At 45.1% G+C, this 21,289-nt stretch overlaps 1 protein-coding gene across 1 annotated transcript in view; it reads right to left on the bottom strand.

The window, feature by feature from the left end:
• Nucleotides 1–21,289, bottom strand: part of LOC113405068 (BMP-binding endothelial regulator protein-like) — a 205,580-nt gene that overhangs the window by 8,769 nt on the left and 175,522 nt on the right. The window contains exon 14 of the mRNA XM_026663556.1: nt 12,566–12,696. Coding sequence (XP_026519341.1) covers nt 12,566–12,696 — 131 coding nt within the window. The remainder of the gene's footprint in view (nt 1–12,565; nt 12,697–21,289) is intronic.

Genomic DNA, 21,289 nt, shown 5'->3' with positions numbered 1-21,289 from the left:
TTCCGGGAGAGATGCACAGCTTTCCTTCCGGCAGCGTCCCGATCGGCGGGGCCCTCTTAGACGTGGGGTCCAATTCGGGGGAATCGGTGGAATTGGCCTAAAGCCGGCCCTGCCCACAGCAGCCCAAATGGTCACTTTGGCTGCTGTGGGATCCCCAGTTTCTCTGTTATTGGGGCAGGAAGAATAAAGTGTTTTACCCTGATTATGTGAATCAAGTACAGTGGAACTGTTTTATGACAGAGGGACTCGCCATCAACTAAGTAGCACTTGCTAGACAAGGGACATGGGTTCCAAAACCCAGTGAAGGGAGAGAGGCTGGGGACAGGTATTTGTACCTGATGGTATGAGCCCCTTTTGAGGGCCTGAAACACCAATTGCACCTCCTCCTCTCCCCACTGTGGAATATCAGAGCTAATTTTGATTTCATTAGGAGTCTAGTTACAGGCTGCTGAGCTGAATTCACTTTGGGCCAATGGTGAACCAGCACTGAGGCTCCCCTACTACAAGCTGAAATCACTAACGAGCTAAAATTACTAAGAGCTGAAATCACTGAGTGCTGTGTTAAGTAGCTGGAGGAAAGGGGGGCTGAAGATATATTGCTGAGCGGCTGGCGGAGCAGAGCAGTTCGCGGGATGGCTGGAGCAGCTCACGGGATGGCTTGTGGAGTGGCTTGCAGTGAAGGCTGCAGCAGAACCCCATGGAGAGGTGGGGCAGTCGGCCTTGGACCACGTAAGGTGCCCCTTAACACCCCCGCGCCTCCTCTCCCTCCATTGCCACCCAGGCTGGGAGGTAAAACTCTGCAGATAAACTTTTGAACTCTGGCGCTGCACTGGCCAGGGACAGAGACTTTTGGGTTGTTGGACTTTTGGGTGATTTTTAGGTTGCTGGACTTAAGACCCTGAGGGGAAAAGGACACTGCCAAACTTACTTGGGAGTGGGTCTTTTGCTCATGGTTTGCGTTATGAATCCTGTTTGTGGTGTTTCCCCAACATCATGCCGCATTGTTTCCCTCCTTTATTAAAAGGATTTTGCTACACTCAGACTCCGTGCTTGCGAGAGGGGAAGTATTGCCTCTTAGAGGCACCCGGAGGGTGGTATGTAATTGTCCCAGGTCACTGGGTGGGGGCTCGAGCCGGTTTTGCATTGTGTTATTGAAATGGAACCCCTAGATACTGAACCCGGCCCTTGTTGCTGCCAACTCAGATGGGCAGAAGGGTTACATTCAAAAACATGTTTGGCATTGCTGCTTACAATCTTGTCCTGACTTTAGGCTTTTAACAACTAGCTCCTAATTGTCCATATCTATTACTGCATTAATGGCGATTTACAGCTTTTAGTTACCCACTGTGCAGTGAAAGTCTCTTGTTGTTCCACTGCACAAAAACACAGATATCAGATATGAACTTTTGAACTGCTTTGTTTTTCACTGATAACTGACAAATCTAATTAAGATAATGTCTGAGGTCTAATAAGAGTCCCAAACAGCCGCCTTTCTCAAGTCAGCCTCTAACTGCTTTTCTGCATTCTCAAGTCTATAGAACTTTCCGAGTTAGGATTTCCAAATGATTACAGCAGTGGTTCCCAAACTTGTTCCGCTGCTTGTGCAGGGAAAGCCCCTGGCGAGCCGGGCCGGTTTGTTTACCTGCTGCGTCCACAGGTTTGGACGATCACGGCTCTCAGTGGCCACGGTTCGCTGCTCCAGGTCAATGGGAGTTGCTGGAAGCGGCGCGGGCTGAGGGACGTACTGGCCGCCACTTCCAGCAGTTCCCGTTGGCCTGGAGCAGTGAACCGCGGCCACTTGGAGCCGCGATCGGCCGAACCTGCGGACGTGGCAGGTAAACAAACCGGCCCGGTCCTCCAGGGGCTTTCCCTGCACAAGCGGCGGAACAAGTTTGGGAACCACTAAATTACAGGGTGCTGCTTTTTCTGTTACTGTTGCCCAGCCTTCCCTTTCCTGGTGTTTCTTAGGACATCCAGTCTGGGCGTCATTCATGATACTTGCTGCTTACAATTTGGGTACATCATTTCAGAAGCATTCTTGCCAGTAGAAGGGAGGAGACCTGAACAAGCCTTTTAATTATACAGTTTTGCCTGTATTTCTAACTGCTCCAACTTCTATCAAATGTTCATTAAAAAGTTAGAAGTTCTCTCCTCTCTCACAGAGACACATAGAGGAAACTGATTAGAGTAAGATCTAGGAGAAATTCCACCAGGGACAAAATTATTTGAAAAAAAAATTGTGCACTTTAAACTTAAATTCCGCAGATGAGAGGGAACCAGGAGGGCAAAACAGCTGGTTGAAACCAGCATATAAGTGGAAATGATGACATCTGAAATCACCCTCTAACAACAACTCAGGAATCAAAGGAGAAAATCACTTAGCTGAGAAGAGCTCCTGAGAGCCAGTCCCTGGATTAAGTGGCTTTCTCAGTTCTACTACCTGCACCTCCCTCCTTGTCATTGCCCAAACCATGCCTTCCCTTTTCTTTAGTATTGCCACAGCCATCCCTTCACAGGGAATTACTTCCCCCTTACCATACTGACTCTTCTACATATGTCTTCTGAGCTCCGGAGGCTAAAGGTTAATACTCCATTGCCCAAACACCTTTGCATTCCCCTCAAGTCATCCTGGCCAGGATGTTTCTTTTCCTTCCTCAGCCCTATAAACATCTCTCCTCTGTCTTCATCAGCCTCTCTCTCTCTCTCACCTCCTTTTTCCCACTCTGTTACTCCCTCACCAGCCCCCTCACTTCTTTTTCTATCCTCTTAAACCTCCTTCCCTAATTTCTCCTCTTGTCTCAACATCCCAAGCTCCTTTCTCTTCCCCCATACGCTTTCTTATTCCCCATATCCATCCTCATAGCTTCTCATTCTCCCCTCAACTCATCTGCTTCCCACACATCCCTTCCTGCCCTTCCAAACCTTCTCAGTTTACACATTGGTCTCACCAACCCCTTCATACCATAACCCAGCTTTTTCCTTTTTATCCTTTTGTAACAAATCTCCCATTCACTAATGTCTTCTCCACACCCTTCTCTTTAGTGTCATCTTATATCACCTGTGCACTGTATGCCTTGAACAGCAGTGAACATGTGCTATTCATTTAGGAAATGAGTAGCTAGATGATCCACTTTCTGGTTAGAGGGGGGGAAAGTGTGTAGAGAACAGGACATATATTTAGTCTCCTGTACATCCCATTTGGCTGACAGTCCAGACAGCATAAGTATTCTAAAGAATATATTTATCCCTGAGCTAGGCATACAGCACTCTGGGTATAAGAATTGGCAAGCACACGAGACCTGTTTTATAACACACAAAAGAATAATTAAAACCTGACTTTATTAATAAGTACACTCCATTCCCATTAGAACACAAGCCTTCCAAATATCCTGCTGTCTATGAAATGTCAAACAGGAAATGAAAGTCACAGATTACTTCATTTTAATGACATATATATTGTTTCATAACTAGAAATGTTTATCCCTAAATAGGACAAAATAATTGTAATGGTAGGGTTGAACAAAAGGCAGTTAAAGCTTAAAACCTAGATACTGGTTATTGTTAAGTGTAAGGAGGCACTTTATTTTTTATGAGTTCCCTGCACAGTCCATACGGTTTTGCTGTATAAAATGTGCCACCCTGACACCACCCAGATATTGATAGTGTGAGCTGAACTAGAGTACTGCACTTAGGATGGAAGAATCCCATTCACTGTTACAGATTAGGGACCAAATGGCTAGGCAGCAGTTCTGCAGAAAAGGACCTAGGGGTTACAGCGGACGAGAAGCTGGATATGAGTCAACAGTGTGCCCTTATTGCCAAGAAGGCTAATGGCATTTTGGGCTGTATAAGTAGGGGCATTGCCAGCAGATCGAGGGACGTGATCATTCCCCTCTATTCGACATTGGTGAGGCCTCACCTGGAGTAGTGTGTCCAGTTTTGGGCCCCACACTACAAGAAGGATGTGGAAAATTGGAAAGAGTCCAGCGGAGGGCAACAAAAATGATTAGGGGTCTGGAGCACATGATTTATGAGGAGAGGCTGAGGGAACTGGGATTGTTTAGTCTGCAGAAGAGAAGAATGAGGGAGGATTTGATAGCTGCTTTCAACTACCTGAAAGGGGGTTCCAAAGAGGATGGATCTAGACTGTTCTCAGTGGTACCAGATGACAGAACAAGGAGTAATGGTCTCAAGTTGCAGTGGTGGAGGTTTAGGTTGGATATTAGGAAAAACTTTTTCACTAGGAGGGTGGTGAAGCACTAGAATGGGTTATCTAGGGAGGTGGTGGTATCTCCTCCCTTAGAGGTTTTTAAGGTCAGGCTTGACAAAGCCCTGGCTGGGATGATTTAGTTGGGAATTGGTCCTGCTTTGAGCAGGGGGTTGGACTGAGATGACCTCCTGAGGTCCCTTCCAACCCTGATATTCTATGATTCTATGAACTAAAGGTCAGACGATCGCTGGTCCCTGGATATTTGTACATGGGAACAAGATGTACCCTTTGGAGGAACTGTAGAGACCCTTTGTGATTTGGCCCTCCCTTAGGTCCTTTTGCAAAGCTGAGGTAGCACTGAGATTTTCAAAGCCCAGGGAATTTAGAGACACAACTTCCATTACAATCAATGAAAGATGCATGTACAAATCACCTAGTTGGCTTTGAAAAGTTCAATCCTGGCTAGGATTTGCTAATGGGCCCAAGGGAGGCCCAGATCCCAATGGGATTTGAGTGCCTTAGGCTATGTCTACACTACAGCCTATGTTGGCATAATTTATGTGGCTCAAGGGGGTGGTTTATTCACACCCCGAGCAACATAAGTTACACCAACATAAGTGTTCATGTGTTCATGTCTCCCATTGGCATAGACTGTCTTCCCCAGACGTGCTGCAGCGGCACTGCTGCATTGGTACAGCTACGCCACTGCAGTGCTGTATGGGTAGACATGGCCTTACTCCCCCTTTGAAAAGTCCAGCCCCTATACATTATTCTCACATTCTGAATGGAGTATCAAGTGGAAACTTAGTCAAACACATGCTACTTTCCTGAGGAGATCCCCAAGGATTTCAACCAAAAAAGCACAAAAAGGGTGCTAGTGTTTGAGGGGATGTTACAGAGATGAAAAGTTTCTACGAATGTCCATTTTAATGGGCGGTTTTGTCTTGACTAGTAGCCTTTCAAGGCCTTGGTAGAGGATTTATGGACACTTCTTGCTCAAAATATTGTCTCAAGGGGTGTTTTGTCCTTAGAAAAGTTCTTATCTTTGATGACACTGTAGAAAAAAAGGCAAAATGTTCTATCAGTATAGACATCCCCTTATTAAAGGAGCCTCTTTCACTGATACAGCGCCATTCCAACAGGCTCATGCTTACAGGGAAGACTGCATTAGTTTCCCATTTGTGTCAAAGGAAGCAAGAGAGCATTAGCCGCTACGATTGCGAAAGTTAGGTTAGGCCACTGGTGTGCTGAAACCATTGCCTCTCATGATGACTAATGTTGTCTCGTTGTTTCCTAATACTTCCCACTCTAAGTATAAAACAGGAGACGGATCAATTGTAAACTCTTTGGGGCAGAGGCCATCTTTCTGTTCTGTTTGGACAGAGCCTACTGCAGTGGGGTCCTGGTCTATTACTAGAGATCCTAGGCAGTCCTGCAATAATAAAAAGCAAAGAGAATCCAGGCAGTTCATGAAAACAAGCCAAGGGCTGTTTTCTTCAGGCTCCAGTCTGACCTGCTACTGGATGTGTCAATGAATTAAAACTACATATGCCATTAATGCTTTCTGGGGCCGCATTTAGGGAGCAGTACATTCACATAGGGACATTCTGTCCGGATTGCTCTGTTCCTTTGTAAAGAATAATCAGAGATTTCAGGAGCAATCATATATTTATCTGTATCATTCACCCCTTCCTGCTATTGTATCCTCCATGTAACAGAAAATTATGAAAGGGTAGACATTGAGTCACACAATCACCAGAATAGATAGCAGAGTAACAGCTCTTTGACCAGCAGAGAGTATCCCACTCATCTTTCTAAACTATAATTAAGGCTGTGAGTCTGTTACGGATGTTGCAGTAGTCACAGATTCCGTGACTTTCCGGGACTTCCGGAACTTCTGCAGCAGCCGGTGTGGCTGGCCCAGGGGCCACCCGAGCACCCGCACCCACCACTGCTGGGGCATTCTCGCCCCCGCCTCCCGCATCATCCCCCCTCCAGCAGCAGCGGCAGTCCCGGGTCGCCCCCCCCCCACCACCAGTGGGGGTGCTAGGCCACATGCCGCAACATCCCCAGGCCCAGCAGTGGTCCCAGGCCGTGCGTCGCTGCCACCACCCCCACCCCAGCACCTGCGGTGCCCCCGGGCCACCCCCTGCCCCAGAACACCCAAGATTTAGTCAGGGGTATATAGTATAAGTCATGGACCATGAATTTTTGTTAACGGCCCGTGACCTGTCCATGACTTTTACTAATAATACCCATTACTAAATATTAGTCTTAACTATAAGACTAAGATTATATAAATTTTTACATAAATTTCCAGATAATCTAATGCCATTATACAGTGACCTGAATTAAAAGGGCCATAATCAGGGGAAATATTCATTTGCAATATTGTGTCTCACTTTAAAATGGCTATGACCACACACCACCATTCTGCTTCGAGTGATGGTCCCTATGTGTCTTCCACACATGGGTGAGCAGTCGCACCATGCGCCTGAGTCCAGAAGTGTTTCTTAGCAGTGTCCATTGACCCACATGAGCATAGTGCATCTTCTCATGCTCCCAGACGAGGATATAAGAGGTAATGTGGGTCGACACCTCTCCAGTTCCCTCTTACCACCACGTGGCCTGAGTCGGAACCCCCAGTTCCTTTGTACTCTTAGTTTCTAAGAGAGTGAATCACTTCTGCTTTGTTGTAAATCATTGTGAATAGTTTTTATAGTGTTAGTTAGATAATTTAGTATAGTTAGTGTGTAGTTCTTTCCCCTGACTGGGGCCTGTACTTCCCGCGCCAGGGACTGTGCCCCCGATTTTGGGCTTCAAAAACTGTTTCCTGCCCGCGCTCCTTCTCTGTGAGCAACGAGCACCAGTGGCGCTTCTACTGCCTGAGCGAGGTACACATGGCTGCTCGCTGTACCATTTGCAAATCCTTCCCACCTTGAACCCGGGAAGCCCACAAGCTCCACCTTCATAAATATCTGATGGAGGAAGTGATGAGAACTAGGGTGCACTCAGATCCAGGCCCCGGAGACACCCCTGTACAGTGGCCATCACCAGCAGTGAGTGCCCCTCCAAGTACCGCACATGTCCCAGCAGGAGAGAAAAAAAACACTCTCACAGGCACAAGAGCAGATCCCCGCCGCAGACTGCTCCCAAGCACAGCATTTCCTCAAATGGTACAAATGGGATCTGACAGTACTAACATGACCTAGGCCCTGAGACGCAGGCAGCAGAAACAACCCTTCTTCCCCTGCTCATACGCTCCCTACCTAGCCTACCACTACTGACAGCAGGAGCCCCCATGTCAAAGACACTGATCACAGTGGCCTCGCATCCCCGCCTCTGTCACAACCACCTCCTCGACCCTCTTCCAGTGGCAGAACACACCTCAGTTTTGACATGCAAGTCCAGACCCGTGAACCCCCACCGATGCCTCCCACAGCCCAGAGGCGGGCAGCCTGGGGAGGGAGGAAGCAGCAGGGCAGCTGGCTGTATTATCATAGCACCTGGGAGTCTCAGTCCTAGACCAGGACCCCGTTGTGATAGGCACTGGCTGCCGGCTGAGCTCCTCCCCCACCACACGGGGCTGTTTCACCTTCCCTGCTGCTGGAGTCCCACACATTGCCTTTGCCTCCAAACCCTGACTCACCTTGGCAGATGGTCTGCAAAGCAGGCAGCAGCACTGGGACTGCAGCAGCAGGGAAGGCAAAGCAGCCCCATGTGGCGGGGGAGGAGCTCAGCCGGCAGTCAGCTACCCTGCTGCTTTCTCCCTCCCCCAGGCTGCAGGGACACAGGAGGGCATCAAGAACCACGTGACGCTTCAACCGCGTACCTGACGGGCACCAAGAATTCCTTGGCCGACGTGTTCAGCAGGACTCTGTATCTCAATCACAAGTGAGAGCTACATGACACCACACTCCTGTACCTCTTCGTGAAGTGGGGCATTCCCCATTTTCTTTGCTACTCACGAGAACCAAAAGCTGCCCCTCTATTGCTCCAGAGGTGCTTTAGTGGAGGATTATCAGGGCGATGCTCTCCTCCCTCCCCTGGACAGGCAACCTCTGCTACACCTTTCCCTCCATTCCCCTCCTGCCACAGGTGCTATCTAAGATTCACCAGGACAGAGCCACCATTATACTCATAGCCCCATTCTGGCCCTGTCAGTTCTGGTTCACTGACTTCCACACACTGTCTGCCTGCACACCACTCCACCTCTGCACACTCCCAGATCTGTTCACACAAGATTGGGGGAGGCTCCGTCATCCCAATCCTGGCCTTCTTCACCTCACACCCGGGTATTTGGATGGGTGTCAAGCATAGATGGTGCATGCGCTACCCCGATTTGACAAGTCCTTACCTAAAGCAGCAGAGAATACACCAGAGCCTACTACTGAGCTAAATGGAGACGCTTCACAGCATGGGCCCACTGCCGCCACCACCACCACTCACTGAGCGTGGTGTCTATTCCACTTGTCCTCGACTATCTCCTCACCCTCAAGACGTCGGACTTGGACCTCAACTCTATCAGAGTGCAGCTGGGAGCACTCAGTGCCTTTCTGACTCTTATGGACAGTTCCTCGGTGTTTACCCATCACACCACTATCAGCTTCATGAAAGGTTTACTCAACCCCTTTCCACCAGTACTGAAACCCACGCCGCCATGGGATCATAATCTTGTTCTCTCTGCCCTCACAAAGCCACCCTTTGAGCCGCTAGCAGCATGCACATTCTCCCAGCTCTCGATGAAAGTGACTTTCTTGGTAGCCATTACCTCACCCAGACGAGTCACGGCTATGATGGCAGACTCCCCGTACGCAATATTCCACAAGGACAAGGTGGCCTTATGGCTGCCCCTTAAATTCCTCCCAAAAGTGTTGTCTGAATTCCACCTAAATCAGTGCATACACCTGCTAGTTTTCCACCCCAAACCACACACCTCCCCTACTGACAGAGCCTTGCACTCCCTCCACGTCCGTCATGCACTGGTGTTCTACTTCCACAGGATCCACAGGATCCAACCCTTTTGCACATCGCTGAAACTATTTGTGGTCATCTTGAATGGTCCAGGGGTCAAGGCCTTTCATCCCAATGCATCTCCAAATGGGTCTCAGGTGCATCTGTGAATGCTACAACTAGGGTTGTCGATTAATCGCAGTTAACTCACGCGATTAACTCAAAAAAATTAATTGCGATTAATTGTGGTTTTAATTGCACTGTTAAACAACAGAATACCAATTGAAATTTATTAAATATTTTGGATGTTTTTCTACATTTTCAGATATATTGTATTCTATGTTATATTTGAAACCAAAGTGTATATTATTTTTTATTACAAATATTTGTACTGTAAAAATGATAAACAAAAGAAATAGTATTTTTCAATTCACCGCATACAAGTACTGTAGTGCAATCTCTTTGTCATGACAGTGCAACTTACAAATGTAAATTTTTTTGTTCCATAACTGCACTCAAAACCAAAACAATGTAAAACTTCAGAGCCTATAAGTCCACTCAGTCCTACTTCTTATTCAGCCAATCGCTAAGACAAACAAGTTTGTTTACATTTACAGGAGATAATGCCGCCCTCTTCTTATTTACAATGTCACCAGAAAGAGAGAACAGGCATTTGCACAGCACTTTTGTAGCTGGCATTGCAAGATATTTACGTGCCAGATATGCTAAACATTTGTATGCCCCTTCATGCTACAACCACCATTCCAGAGGACATGCTTCCATGTTGATGATGCTTGTTAAAAAAATAATGCATTAATTAAATTTGTGACTGAACTCCCTGGGGGAGAATTGTATGTCCCCTGCTCTGTTTTACCCGCATTCTGCCATATATTTCATGTTATAGCAGTCTTGGATGATGACTCAGCACATGTTTTTCATTTTAAGAACACTTTCACTGCAGATTTGACAAAATGCAAAGAAGGTACCAATGTGAGATTTCTAAAGATAACTACAGTGCTCAACCCAAGGTTTAAGAATCTGAAGTGCCTTCCAAAATCTGAGAGGGACGAGGTGTGGAGCATGCTTTTAGATGTCTTAAAAGAGCAACACTTTGATGCGGAAACTACAGAACCTGAACCATCAAAAAGAAAATCAACTTTCTGCTGATGGCATCTGACTCAGATAATGAAAATGAACATGCGTCGATCTGCACTGCTTTGGATCGTTATCGAGCAAAACCCATCATCAGCATGGACACATGTCCCCTGGAATGGTAGTTGAAGCATGAAGGGACATATAAATCTTTAGCGTATCTGGCACGCAAATATCTTACAATGCCAGTTACAACAGTGCCATGAGAACGCCTGTTCTCACTTTCAGGTGACATTAGAATCATAGAAATGGAAGGAACCTCGAGAAGTCATCTAATCCAGTCCCTGCACTCGTGGCAGGACTAAGTATTATCTAGCCCATTCCTGACAGGTTTTTGTCCAACCTGGTCTTAAAAATCTCCAATGATGGATATTCCACAACTTCCCTAGGCAATTTATTGCAGTGCTTAACCACCCTGACAGTTAGGAAGTTTTTCCTAATTTCCAACCTAAACTTCCCTTGCTGCAGTTTAAGCAACATTGTAAACAAGAAGCAGGCAGCATTATGTCCTGCAAACATAAACAAACTTGTTTTTCTGAGCAATTGGCTGAACAAGAAGTAGGACTGAGTGGACTAACAGGCGCTAAAATTTTACATTGTTTTATTTTTGAATGCAGCTTTTTTTGTACATAATTCTACATTTGTAAATTCAACTTTCATGATAAAGAGATTGCAGTACAGTACTTGTAGTAGGTGAATTGAAATATACTATTTATTTTGGTTTATTTACAGTGCAAATACTTGTAATAAAAAAAATATAAGGTGAGCACTGTACACTTTGTCTTCTGTGTGGTAATCGAAATCAATATATTTGAAAATGTAGAAAACATCCAAAAATATTTAAAGAAATGGTATTCTATTATTTAACAGCGCGATTAATCGTTCGATAGATCACAATTATTTTTTTAATCTCTTGACAGCCCTAGCTACAACCAATCCAACATACCCCCATTTGATAGAGTCATGGCACACTCTACGCAAGCACAGGCCACCACATCAGCCTCACTGGTGGACATATCCTGGCAAGACATCTCTCATGCAGAAATGTGGCGCTCCACCCACATGTTCATGACACACTATACCATCGCACAAGCAGCAGCAACACACATCCCGTGGGCCAGGCTGTACTGCAGACCACACATCCACTGGAATCCTCGCACCCACCTCTGCACTGATCACTGCTCGTGGAATACACATAGAGACCATCAGTCGAAAAAGAAGAAGAGGTTATCTACCTGTAACCAGAGGTTCTTCAAGATGTGTGGTCCCTATCTGTATTCCACTACCTGCCCTCCATTCCCCTCCGCTGAGGACTGCATTCCATTACGGTATGAGGGAGACTGGAGAGGTGTCGATCTGCACGACCTCTTATATCCTCAGCTGGGAGCACGAGGAGACACACAACACACGTGCGGGTCAACGGACACGGCTAAGAAACACTTCCGGATTCAGGCACATGGCACGCATATGCACCCACATGTGGAATACAGATAGGGATCACACATCTCGAAGAACCTCCAGTTACAGGAAGTAACTGTCTCTTCTCTGTGGAAATAATTACTTGCCATTAAAGCAGTGCAAATCACATGGGAACTTTGCCTCAGTGACCAAAATTAATGCACATAAACACTCTATATTTCCACCACAGGCTGGCATTCTCTCTATATATATACCTATAACAGTGGTCCCTAACCTTTTTCCGAGCCACGGAGGACCGTGGCGGCAGAGGAGCATCCGCCGAAATGCCGACAAGCGGCAACGTCAATAGGTGTCACCGCTGAAATGCCGCCGATGAGCAGCGTCATCCAGAGGTGTCGCCGCCGAAATGCCGCCGAAAATCGGCGGCATTTCAGCGGCGACGCCTCTGGATGACGCTGCTCCTCAGCAGCATTTTGGCGGATGCTTGTCCGCCGGCCAGTACGCGGGTGCACTTAGACGCCACGGCGCCCGCGGGCACCGCGTTGGGGACCCCGACCTATAACATACTATACTAGTGTGTGTGTGTGTGTGTGTGTGTGTGTGTGTGTGTGTGTGTGTGTGTGTGAGAGAGAGAGAGAGAGAGAGAGAGTCTATATTTTATAGACTCACACCTATAGCTCAGAACGTAGGCTGGCTGTTTATCAAATTCCAGCCTAGCCATTTATTGATTTCTATTTTTTCCCTCCAGCATTATAATGATATAAAAAATTACAAGGTTCTTTCCTTCAGACTGTGCATTAAATTGCAACAAAGCACTCAGAGTATCCTTACCTGCACAGTGCTGCTCAGGTTTCCATTGGACTTTCACCCCTTCTCTCTGACAGGTTCGGGCATAGGCAAGGAATGACTCGCAGTAGCAATTTTTATGAACTGGACACTCACACATATCTGTTACACAGGACCTGCAAAAAACAGCAGAAACAAACAAGGAATAAAAGTTTTGCCAAAGAGCCCTCAAAGTTTGGAATTATTTTTTTATATAATCATATGCAGTTTAAAGCTGAAATAACCTGTGCTGGAGAAATGGCAAACACATTGAACACTTTTTACTCCCAAATCCACATAGAGGGTCTAACCTCTGTAGTTCTGCTATATTCTATTCTTTAGGCTCAGCGCTCTCAATTACATCAATGTCCTACCATGAAGTCATATCAAAGTAGAGAGCCCAGATTATGAGAGTCAAGAACTGCCATGCAATGAGGATCAAAGGTTGTATGCTGCAATTATGGAGCAAGGCAAAGACAATTTGTAGCAAATACAATTTTGTCTTAATAAAGGCTCCATCTCGGCTTTCCCAAAGAATGCCTATTGCAACAACATTTAAGATTAATTCCCAGATTTAAGAGCATTATAAGGAGCAATGAAGACACACACAGTTACTATGCTATGAAGTCCTCAGGGTTCATGATGCAACTAGAGCGTAGCAAAAATTTTCAGTTGAATAGGAAAGTCACTGAAAAATGCAATTACGGGATGACAAAAGCTATTCATTAATTTGGCTCAAATTTGGCAAATATTTTTGGCCAAATAAATTAAAATTAAAATTTTGAAAATGTTAAAATATTTCATTTTGACGTTTTTTTATTTTTCATTTTGAAATGTTTGGTTTTGAAATTTAGCTAGGAATTGGTTTTAAAGAGATTTACATGTACAAATATCTCAAAAATGTAACAGCTAGAAACCTGAAAAAATAATTTTTTGTTTCAGTGAGAAAAATTGAAAAATGTTAGTTTTGGCTTGAAACAAATCAATTTTTTTTTCTGGATTTTTCAGGTCGGCCACCAAACCCTAACAAAACACGAAAAAAACAAACAAACAACCCAAAACAAAAAGCCACAAACTCCCCAAAAACCAATTATTCATTCAGCTCTCAATTCAACCATCTTATTTCACTGAATAATCATAAAACATGGCAGTAAGTAAATCTGCTACTGCACATGTTTGTATACAAAATTAGCTCATCTAGAACATGTGTCAATTTGGCACAAGCTGAAAACACAAGACCTGACAAGAGGCAATGGATTTGCAAAGTTCGCTGTTTGTGTCTGCTTTCAATTGTTGAAGTGTGCTGGAAACATCAAGGGACTGATTTTCAGAGGTGCTGAGCATCCAGAACTCTCCGTGAAGTCAGTGGGCGCCTGTGGCAGTGCTCAGCCTTCTGAAAATAATTTCCCATTTTAGTATTCAGGTTCATCTCCTATTTTGTTTACGTATGATTAAAGTTACGTTTTAGTCATGGGTATTTTTAGTAAAACTCATGGACAGGTCACAGGCCGTAAACAAAAATTCACAGGCCTGTGACCTGTCCATGACTTTTACTAAAAATACCCACCGTGTCTGAAACTTGGGCGGGATTGCTCTGGGGTGGGGGCGCGGTCCGGGGGTGCTGGGGGAGGTGACCCAGGACCCCTGCTGGTACTGAGGGAGGGGTTGGCGGGGCTTCCTACCGGCTCCGTCCCTGCAGCTCCTAGACGGCGGAAGCAGGGGCCAGGGCAGGGGCTCCTCCGCTGGTCCCGCCACAAGCGCCGGCTGCTGCAGCTCCCATTGGCAGGGAACCGCAGTCAATGGGAGCTGCGGGGGCAGGGCCTGCGCACATGGGCAGCGTGGAGACCCCCCCGCCCCTCTGCCACCTAGGAGCTGCAGGGTGGCCCCCCACCCCAGGTAAGCACCCCCCCATGCTCCCAAACACCTGCCCCTAGCCCTGAGCCCCCTCCCACACACCCAAACTGCTGCTTCTGGCAGCCCCCTAGCACCAGCCACTGCAGAAGTCATGGAGGTCACAGAATCCGTGACTTCCATGATCTCCATGACAGACTCGCAGCCTTACATATGAGTCACCGAACAAGTTCCCCTTGATGAGTATTGTCCTACCACAGCATGCCTGCAAATCTTCATTGATATCCGAAAGCAGTGCTCTGAATGCATCAAGCACTGTTACTGAATATAAGTGGTTCCATATTCCCCATATCATTTAGGAGGTATATATCTAGGCTTGCCAACTTTCTAATATCTGAAAACTGGACACTACAGCAGGAGCGCAGGAACCTCCCCCCGCCTCTCCCCAAGGCCATGCCCCTGTCCACTTCTCTCTCCCCATCTCTGTCACATGCTGCTTCCCCCTCCCCTTTCCTTGTCCCTCTTTTCCCTCACCAGCTGGGCTCCCTCTGCTCCAGGGCTGGGTCGGGAGATGCAGCCCCTGATGTGTAGCCTGCCTGCCCACAAGATGCAGGTTGGAGGTGGCCCTGACTGAGCAGGGGCTGTTGTGGGTTGATGACCCTGCGCCTCCCTCCCCACCCGCGGTAACCAGACTTTTGGTATCCGGTCAGTACATCTGCCTGGAACTGCACAGGTCCCCTTTCAACCAGACTTTCCAGTTGAAAACTGGACACATGGCAACTAATATACCTCATTTCACAAAGCAGATTCCTGACATGCTATCACAGGAAATTACTGTTGCAAAGAGAGTCTGTTGTATTCCCTGCAGACCAATTAAGATATGAAGATAGTTTTATTCTCTCCTAGGCATCCTATTATCCTCAACTAACCTTGCCTTTTCAACTTTTACTATTATGTATAATTATTCATACAATAATTATTATATTATTGATATCCAAGGTGTTGGGGAGTGGGGGAGGTAGGATCATGCTTGCTTATGGCAGGCTGGCTGTTTGCATGCTGAGTTCCCACGTTGAGACTTATAAAATGTTACATTTGAGTCACTTCATCTGGTTTTGAGAACCCAAAAATCACAGAGCTTCCTGCTGTGAGAGTTTCTGGCCCCCGAGAAGAATGCCAGTTCCAACACCAAGCCAGATCAGTTGCCTTAAGTTAAAGATAAGTCTCCCGGCACAAAACTTAAAGTGTCTAGATGAACCAAACCCCAAACTCCAGTTTCAAACACCCATAGACCTTGGACTAATTTGGATCCAGATCCAAACAGCTCTAGTTCTTAGCCGCTCCTTTCTGCCTGGATAAGGATCAAGCCTGGTATGGGTAGCATTAAATATTCCCTAAGAAAGATAACACACCAGCGTCAGAATGAACAGTTCTCTAATTTACTCCATTCTTATTGGCTTCAAGTTATTTCTACTTCATGAGTTGTATAATCCTGAGACGAGCTGATGGGCCCAATCCTCTGGTTTGGCTGAGGTACAATCATGCAGGGCCCAGCACCAAGGGGTATGTGTCTTGTTGTTGCTTTGTTAATTAATTATTACTGTTGATAATTTTTCTACTTATTTAACAAAACTAAAAGTAAACAAAACTGTATAAAAAGTAAATATTCGACTATCATCAAAATAGAGACACTTTTTTCTAATGAGATTCTTTATTAACAAAACTAATACATTAATATTAAAAATTGTTTGTTTACAAAAATCACTTCTGAAGCTACAAGGGAGATAGTATTTGACGCATTAGAAAGCAAAATACAGTCACTACTTCCCTCTCGTGGTCCAAGATGGGAACTCCAGGCAATCCCTTTGTGTGATTGAAAGGGAAGCTTTTTGAAGAACTTCAGGCAAAAGATGCTTATTCGCTGAGGGCTGAATGATTGAGAGAGAATAGGGTAAGTACTCTGGGTCAGTTTTAAAAAAATTGTTTTTCTTATTTGTCAGTAAAATCCTTAATTTCAACCTTATTAGATTCCCATTGGGAGTTTGTGTTTTTGTTTGTTTTGTTTTAGTTATTGAAACTTCCCCTGCCACACAACACAAGCAACATGCCTCCACTCCCTGCCCAGAAAAAAAAACAGTAGATTCTTGACTGCAATTTACAAGTTCTAATGGTGATCAGTGTAAAAAAAAAAATCTTTGTGATGTAGGTACTGTTTTTTGTTTTCTTTTTAAAATTTTTCTGCTGAGCCATTTCCTGCACTCCAGTGAATGGCTAATTTCAAAGTTCTGCTCACCTCCCCCATCCCCTCTTTGCATCTCCTATGATTCTGTCAAATAAATTAGAAGACACTAATAAATAGGTATCTATAGGTATGTATCTGGAGGCTTAGAGAGTGTCCATGCCCTACAACCAGTTTCCCTCAAAGAAACACCATTTTCTTACGATAGTATGTTCTCTAATAATGGAACATTTTGACTTTGCTGTCCTCTGAAGTGTTCCAATTCTATTCCAAGATAAAAACTTTTGTTTAATTAGAGTTAAGACTGAGGGTATACAGAAACAGTCCAGGACATTTTGCCGACCAGGTCAGAAAACCTTTTTGGTGTCCCTCCCCTATTCAACTAGAGCAGCCAAGTCTAAATAAATAAATTAAAGGCGGCCAGTCAATCAGTGGAGCACCACACACCCAAGTGGCACAGCAGTATGTCTAGAAGTTGGCACCCAGGCTGATGGCCATGATTGCCTGCCCCGGACCAGCCCTGAGAATATATATATAAATAACCTAAGATAAAAACATTACAGACATATTGTAACATTCCCCTAACCAAGCTCAGGAAATTCAGAGTTAAGGTTACACTTAAAAAAAATCCAAATGTGTTAGGTAAGGAAGTGCAGTAAGGCAACCAAAACAGCCTTAACTCTGCGCTGTAGTGACACCATGCGATAAAAAAAATGATTATGATAAAGGCATTTTAGCATTTGTGGTCCTAAATTAGATTAAACTGATTTAAAAGTCACATTGGGTTTTAAACATATATCTTCCCCGGCCCCCAGCTCCCTAGTTTCACCACCTTTAGCAGTAGGACAAAATCCTACACAGGGATCAAAAACTGCACAACATGGAAACATCTCCCTGATGACACTATGGGTGCTTCAGAGACACACACTGATTGAAAGAGCAGGCACACTGCCCTTATGTGAATTGATGTAATTAGTTTATTTTTGGATACATACAAATAACCACCTATTGTCAAACCACCGGGCACTTGTGTGATTTGCAAGAAATGTTGTGTCCAAAATCATGAGGATGATCTCTGTAAGTGTCAGAGCAATCCTGAATTCAAATAGGGAGGTGAAACTCCTCATTCTGTTCCTATAACCTTCGGTATAACCTGCAGTGTTCTCCGACTTCAGTTTGGGTGTGCTGTTCTTCAGAAAGGAACCTTCTTGATAACAAGGAGTGATTAACTAGTTTGTGGGCTTATGTAAATAATGGACTGGTGCCGCCACGGCTGAAGCGGGACTGATCAATTTAGAAAGATACACCCCTTCTCTTGCCTTCTACAGCTGAGATTGCAGTGGAATGCATCTTTAGGTCTACCAAGTACAGAAGTGGTATTATACAGGGCGAGAGAAAAACTAAATAGAGCCCAGAATGAACAGACAACAGGACTTCAAATCTGCATGCATTTTGTTCAGGTTGAGGAAGAAGTGGGTTCATTCAGGACCTAAACTCTTTTCTTTTCTGCCTTAACTTCCTATATTGAGGATACTTCAGAGTAAACGGGGGCCCTTTTCAAATCACTGGCCTAGAGCAGTTGTTTACTCTTTTGCTGGGGACCAATATCTCAAACTGGATTCCTTTTGATGCCGTATATACTCTGTGTGTGTGTGTAAGAGAGAGAGAGAGAGAGAGAGAGAGAGAGAGAGAGAGAGAGAGAGAGTGTGTGTGTGTATAAAAGAGAGAGGGAGAGAGAGATGGTGCTAATAGGGTGTGTATAATCACAAACTGTTGCAAGGGGAAATCCATGAAAGTGAAGGCATCCGGCAGCTGTCGGCCACACCCTTGCATTAGACAGCCCACATTGCTCCCACATCTTCAAAGCAAACCAGAGGAGTGCACTTCTTCAGCTAAAGGCCTTTTTCACATTAAACCATGGAAAGTGTCCAAGTCCCAAAGAGGGCAGAGAAATGAGTCCTATGCTAAATGTACTATTAAAAAAGAAAAGAACAGAACAGAAGAGCGGCGCAGTGATTGCTGCTGCCTCTTACAATGCTGGGCAGTATTGAAATTGCAGATGTTTGGTGTTTTTCACTGAACATCTGCAGTTCCCTTTACTTCACAGGGAACAAGCAGTCAAAAAAAAACAATCATTAGGAGAGAATGTCTTTTGCATTTAATATTTTGCTCCTTTCCTTTCACAACACTGATATGGTGTAGCACATATGAAAACATATCAGAACCTCCAAGCAATGACACTGCATAGATGAAAGGCAACATAAAAGTCAAGTTAAAAGACATGAACATTTTGGATTTAAAAACAGATACCAGCCATCTTGAAGGCCTAAATTTTAAACACTACATTTCCTTTACAGTGTGTAGCCTTCCATAATCTAACCCACACCTCAGTTAGACGGGTGGAAAATGGGATTACCCGCACATTTATAAATTGAGAAGACTGTTCGAAGAGCCACCATTTCAAAGACATGGATCGTTCAGCAAGCCTAGCATCCTGTGAGATAGTTGTCTTGGGAGAACTCCATTTACTGGACTGCAAAATCCAAGATTTAGTGGCTGTCTCACCTAATTTAACACCAGCAGTGAATACATCCAAAGTCTATATGGCAGCCAAGCAAGTAACTCTGCCTTAATCACATTTCAATGCTCACAGTTCAGCAACAAGATGCAGGAGTTTTTTCCCTGATCCACAATGAGACCTCATTTTTCTTCCCTCATAAGGAAAAAAAGAAAACAAAATGGTTTCTATCAACATCAACATTGTTTTAAAACTGTTATAAGGGTTTGGTGGGTTTTGTTTTTGTTTTAAACAAAGGCCTCTAAAAGGTTTTCATTATTTGTTGTTCCCAAGTACTGTATAGAAGGAACCTCAGAAGGGAAGAGGATGCCACACCCCAAAATATAATAGAAATGTTCACTCTTTTGCTTTTTTTTGTGTAAGCTGTGTGTGTCTGTGTGGTTTTTCCCTTTTCTTTTTTGGGTGTGTATGTGGGGGGGACGACAATTACTCAAGTCTGAAGCTTGGTATTTGGAGCTGGAGACACTTATTTCTTGAGTTTCTTTCAGGAAGATACTGACACTAAAACCAGAGCAGCAAATAACTCATGGGAAAGGTAAAGTTGGAGTCTGAGCAAAATACATTAGATCATTCCGAATACATTCAAAACACCTGCCTAGGGAACAGAACTGCCTAGTACGCTAAAGATTAGTCATTTTTCATCGGTCATTTCTTTCAAGACTAGAGTGCCAGATCTTTATCCCATCTGGGCAGCTCCAACACTGCAGAACAGAATAAACCAGACTTAAATCAAGCAACTGGGGTGTGGCAAAGTGACTCGCTAGCCAGCACATCACCTTGTGGCTAGGTATGGCGTTCCAAGGTTTCTTCTCTGTAGTCCTGTCAACCAGATCTACTGTTGGTCCCCTTTTGCCCTGGGACTTTGCCCTCCAGCCTGGTCTCACCCCCTTCGGGGTAATCCCAGGGCTTCACACCAGGTCGACAGCCTTCTCCAGGCCCAATATTCTTTCTGTCCCCTTGTGTTTGGGATCTTCCCAGTGAGGCTGCAGGGAAACTGAGTCCCACCCTCTACCCTGGGTTCTAGACCAGGGATCCCTGAAGTAAGTGGTTAAGGGCACCCTGGTCATGATTCTTTCCTGAGCTACTTACTACGTCAGCCTGCTTTCTCCTCAGGGAGCTCAATTTCTCAGGTGGGTGGGTGGGGTTGTCTGTCCTAGGGCTCAGCAGTTTCTCTTTGAAGTCTGGTCCTGACTTTTTTTGCTGTACGATGGCTACCTTTAAATCTGTTATTGTGTGTCCAGGGAGATTGAAGTGTTCTCCTACAGGTTTTTGTATATTGCCATTCCTAATATCTGACTTGTCTCCACTTATCCTTTTACGTAGGGACTGTCCAGTTTGGCCAATGTACATAGCAGAGGGGCATTGCTGGCACATGATGCTGTATATTACATTGGTGGACATGCAGGTGAATGAACCGGTGATGTTGTGGCTGATCTGGTTAGGTCCTGTGATGGTGTCGCTGGTGTAGATATGTGGGCAGAGTTGGCATCGAGGTTTGTTGCATGGATTGGTTCCTGAGTTAGAGTTACTATGGTGCGATGTGTGGTTGCTGGTGAGGTTGGCGGGCTGTCTGTGGGCGAGGACTGGCCTGCCTCCCAAGGCCTGTGAAAGCGAGGGATCGTTGTCCAGGATGGGTTGTAGATCACTGATGACTTTATAAAAGGTCCTTTATAAAAGGATAAATGGACACAAGTCAGATATTAGAAATGGCATTATACAGAAACCTGTAGGAGAACACTTCAATCTCCCTGGACACACAATAACAAATTTAAAGGTAGCCATCCTACAGCAAAAAAACTTCAAGACCAGACTTCAAAGAGCTTCAGTTCATTTGCAAATATGACACCATCAGCTCAGGATTAAACAAAGACTGTGAATGGCTAGCCAACTACAAAGTCACAGAGCTCAGCAACCAGTTGTGTTGTGGCATCATCAGGGATACTGTTCCTGACAGCTTGTATTCCATCTGTGTGTGGGATGTTTGTGTAGAGATCCTCCACATCCATGGTGGCTAGGATGGTGTTTTCTGGAAGATCACCAATGCATTGTAGTTTTCTCAGGA

This window comes from Terrapene carolina, unplaced genomic scaffold, assembly GCF_002925995.2.
Source record: "Terrapene carolina triunguis isolate 2854851 unplaced genomic scaffold, T_m_triunguis-2.0 Scaffold33723, whole genome shotgun sequence".
NCBI classification, from domain to species: domain Eukaryota; kingdom Metazoa; phylum Chordata; order Testudines; family Emydidae; genus Terrapene; species Terrapene triunguis.
This window is presented reverse-complemented; position numbering and strand designations above follow the sequence as displayed.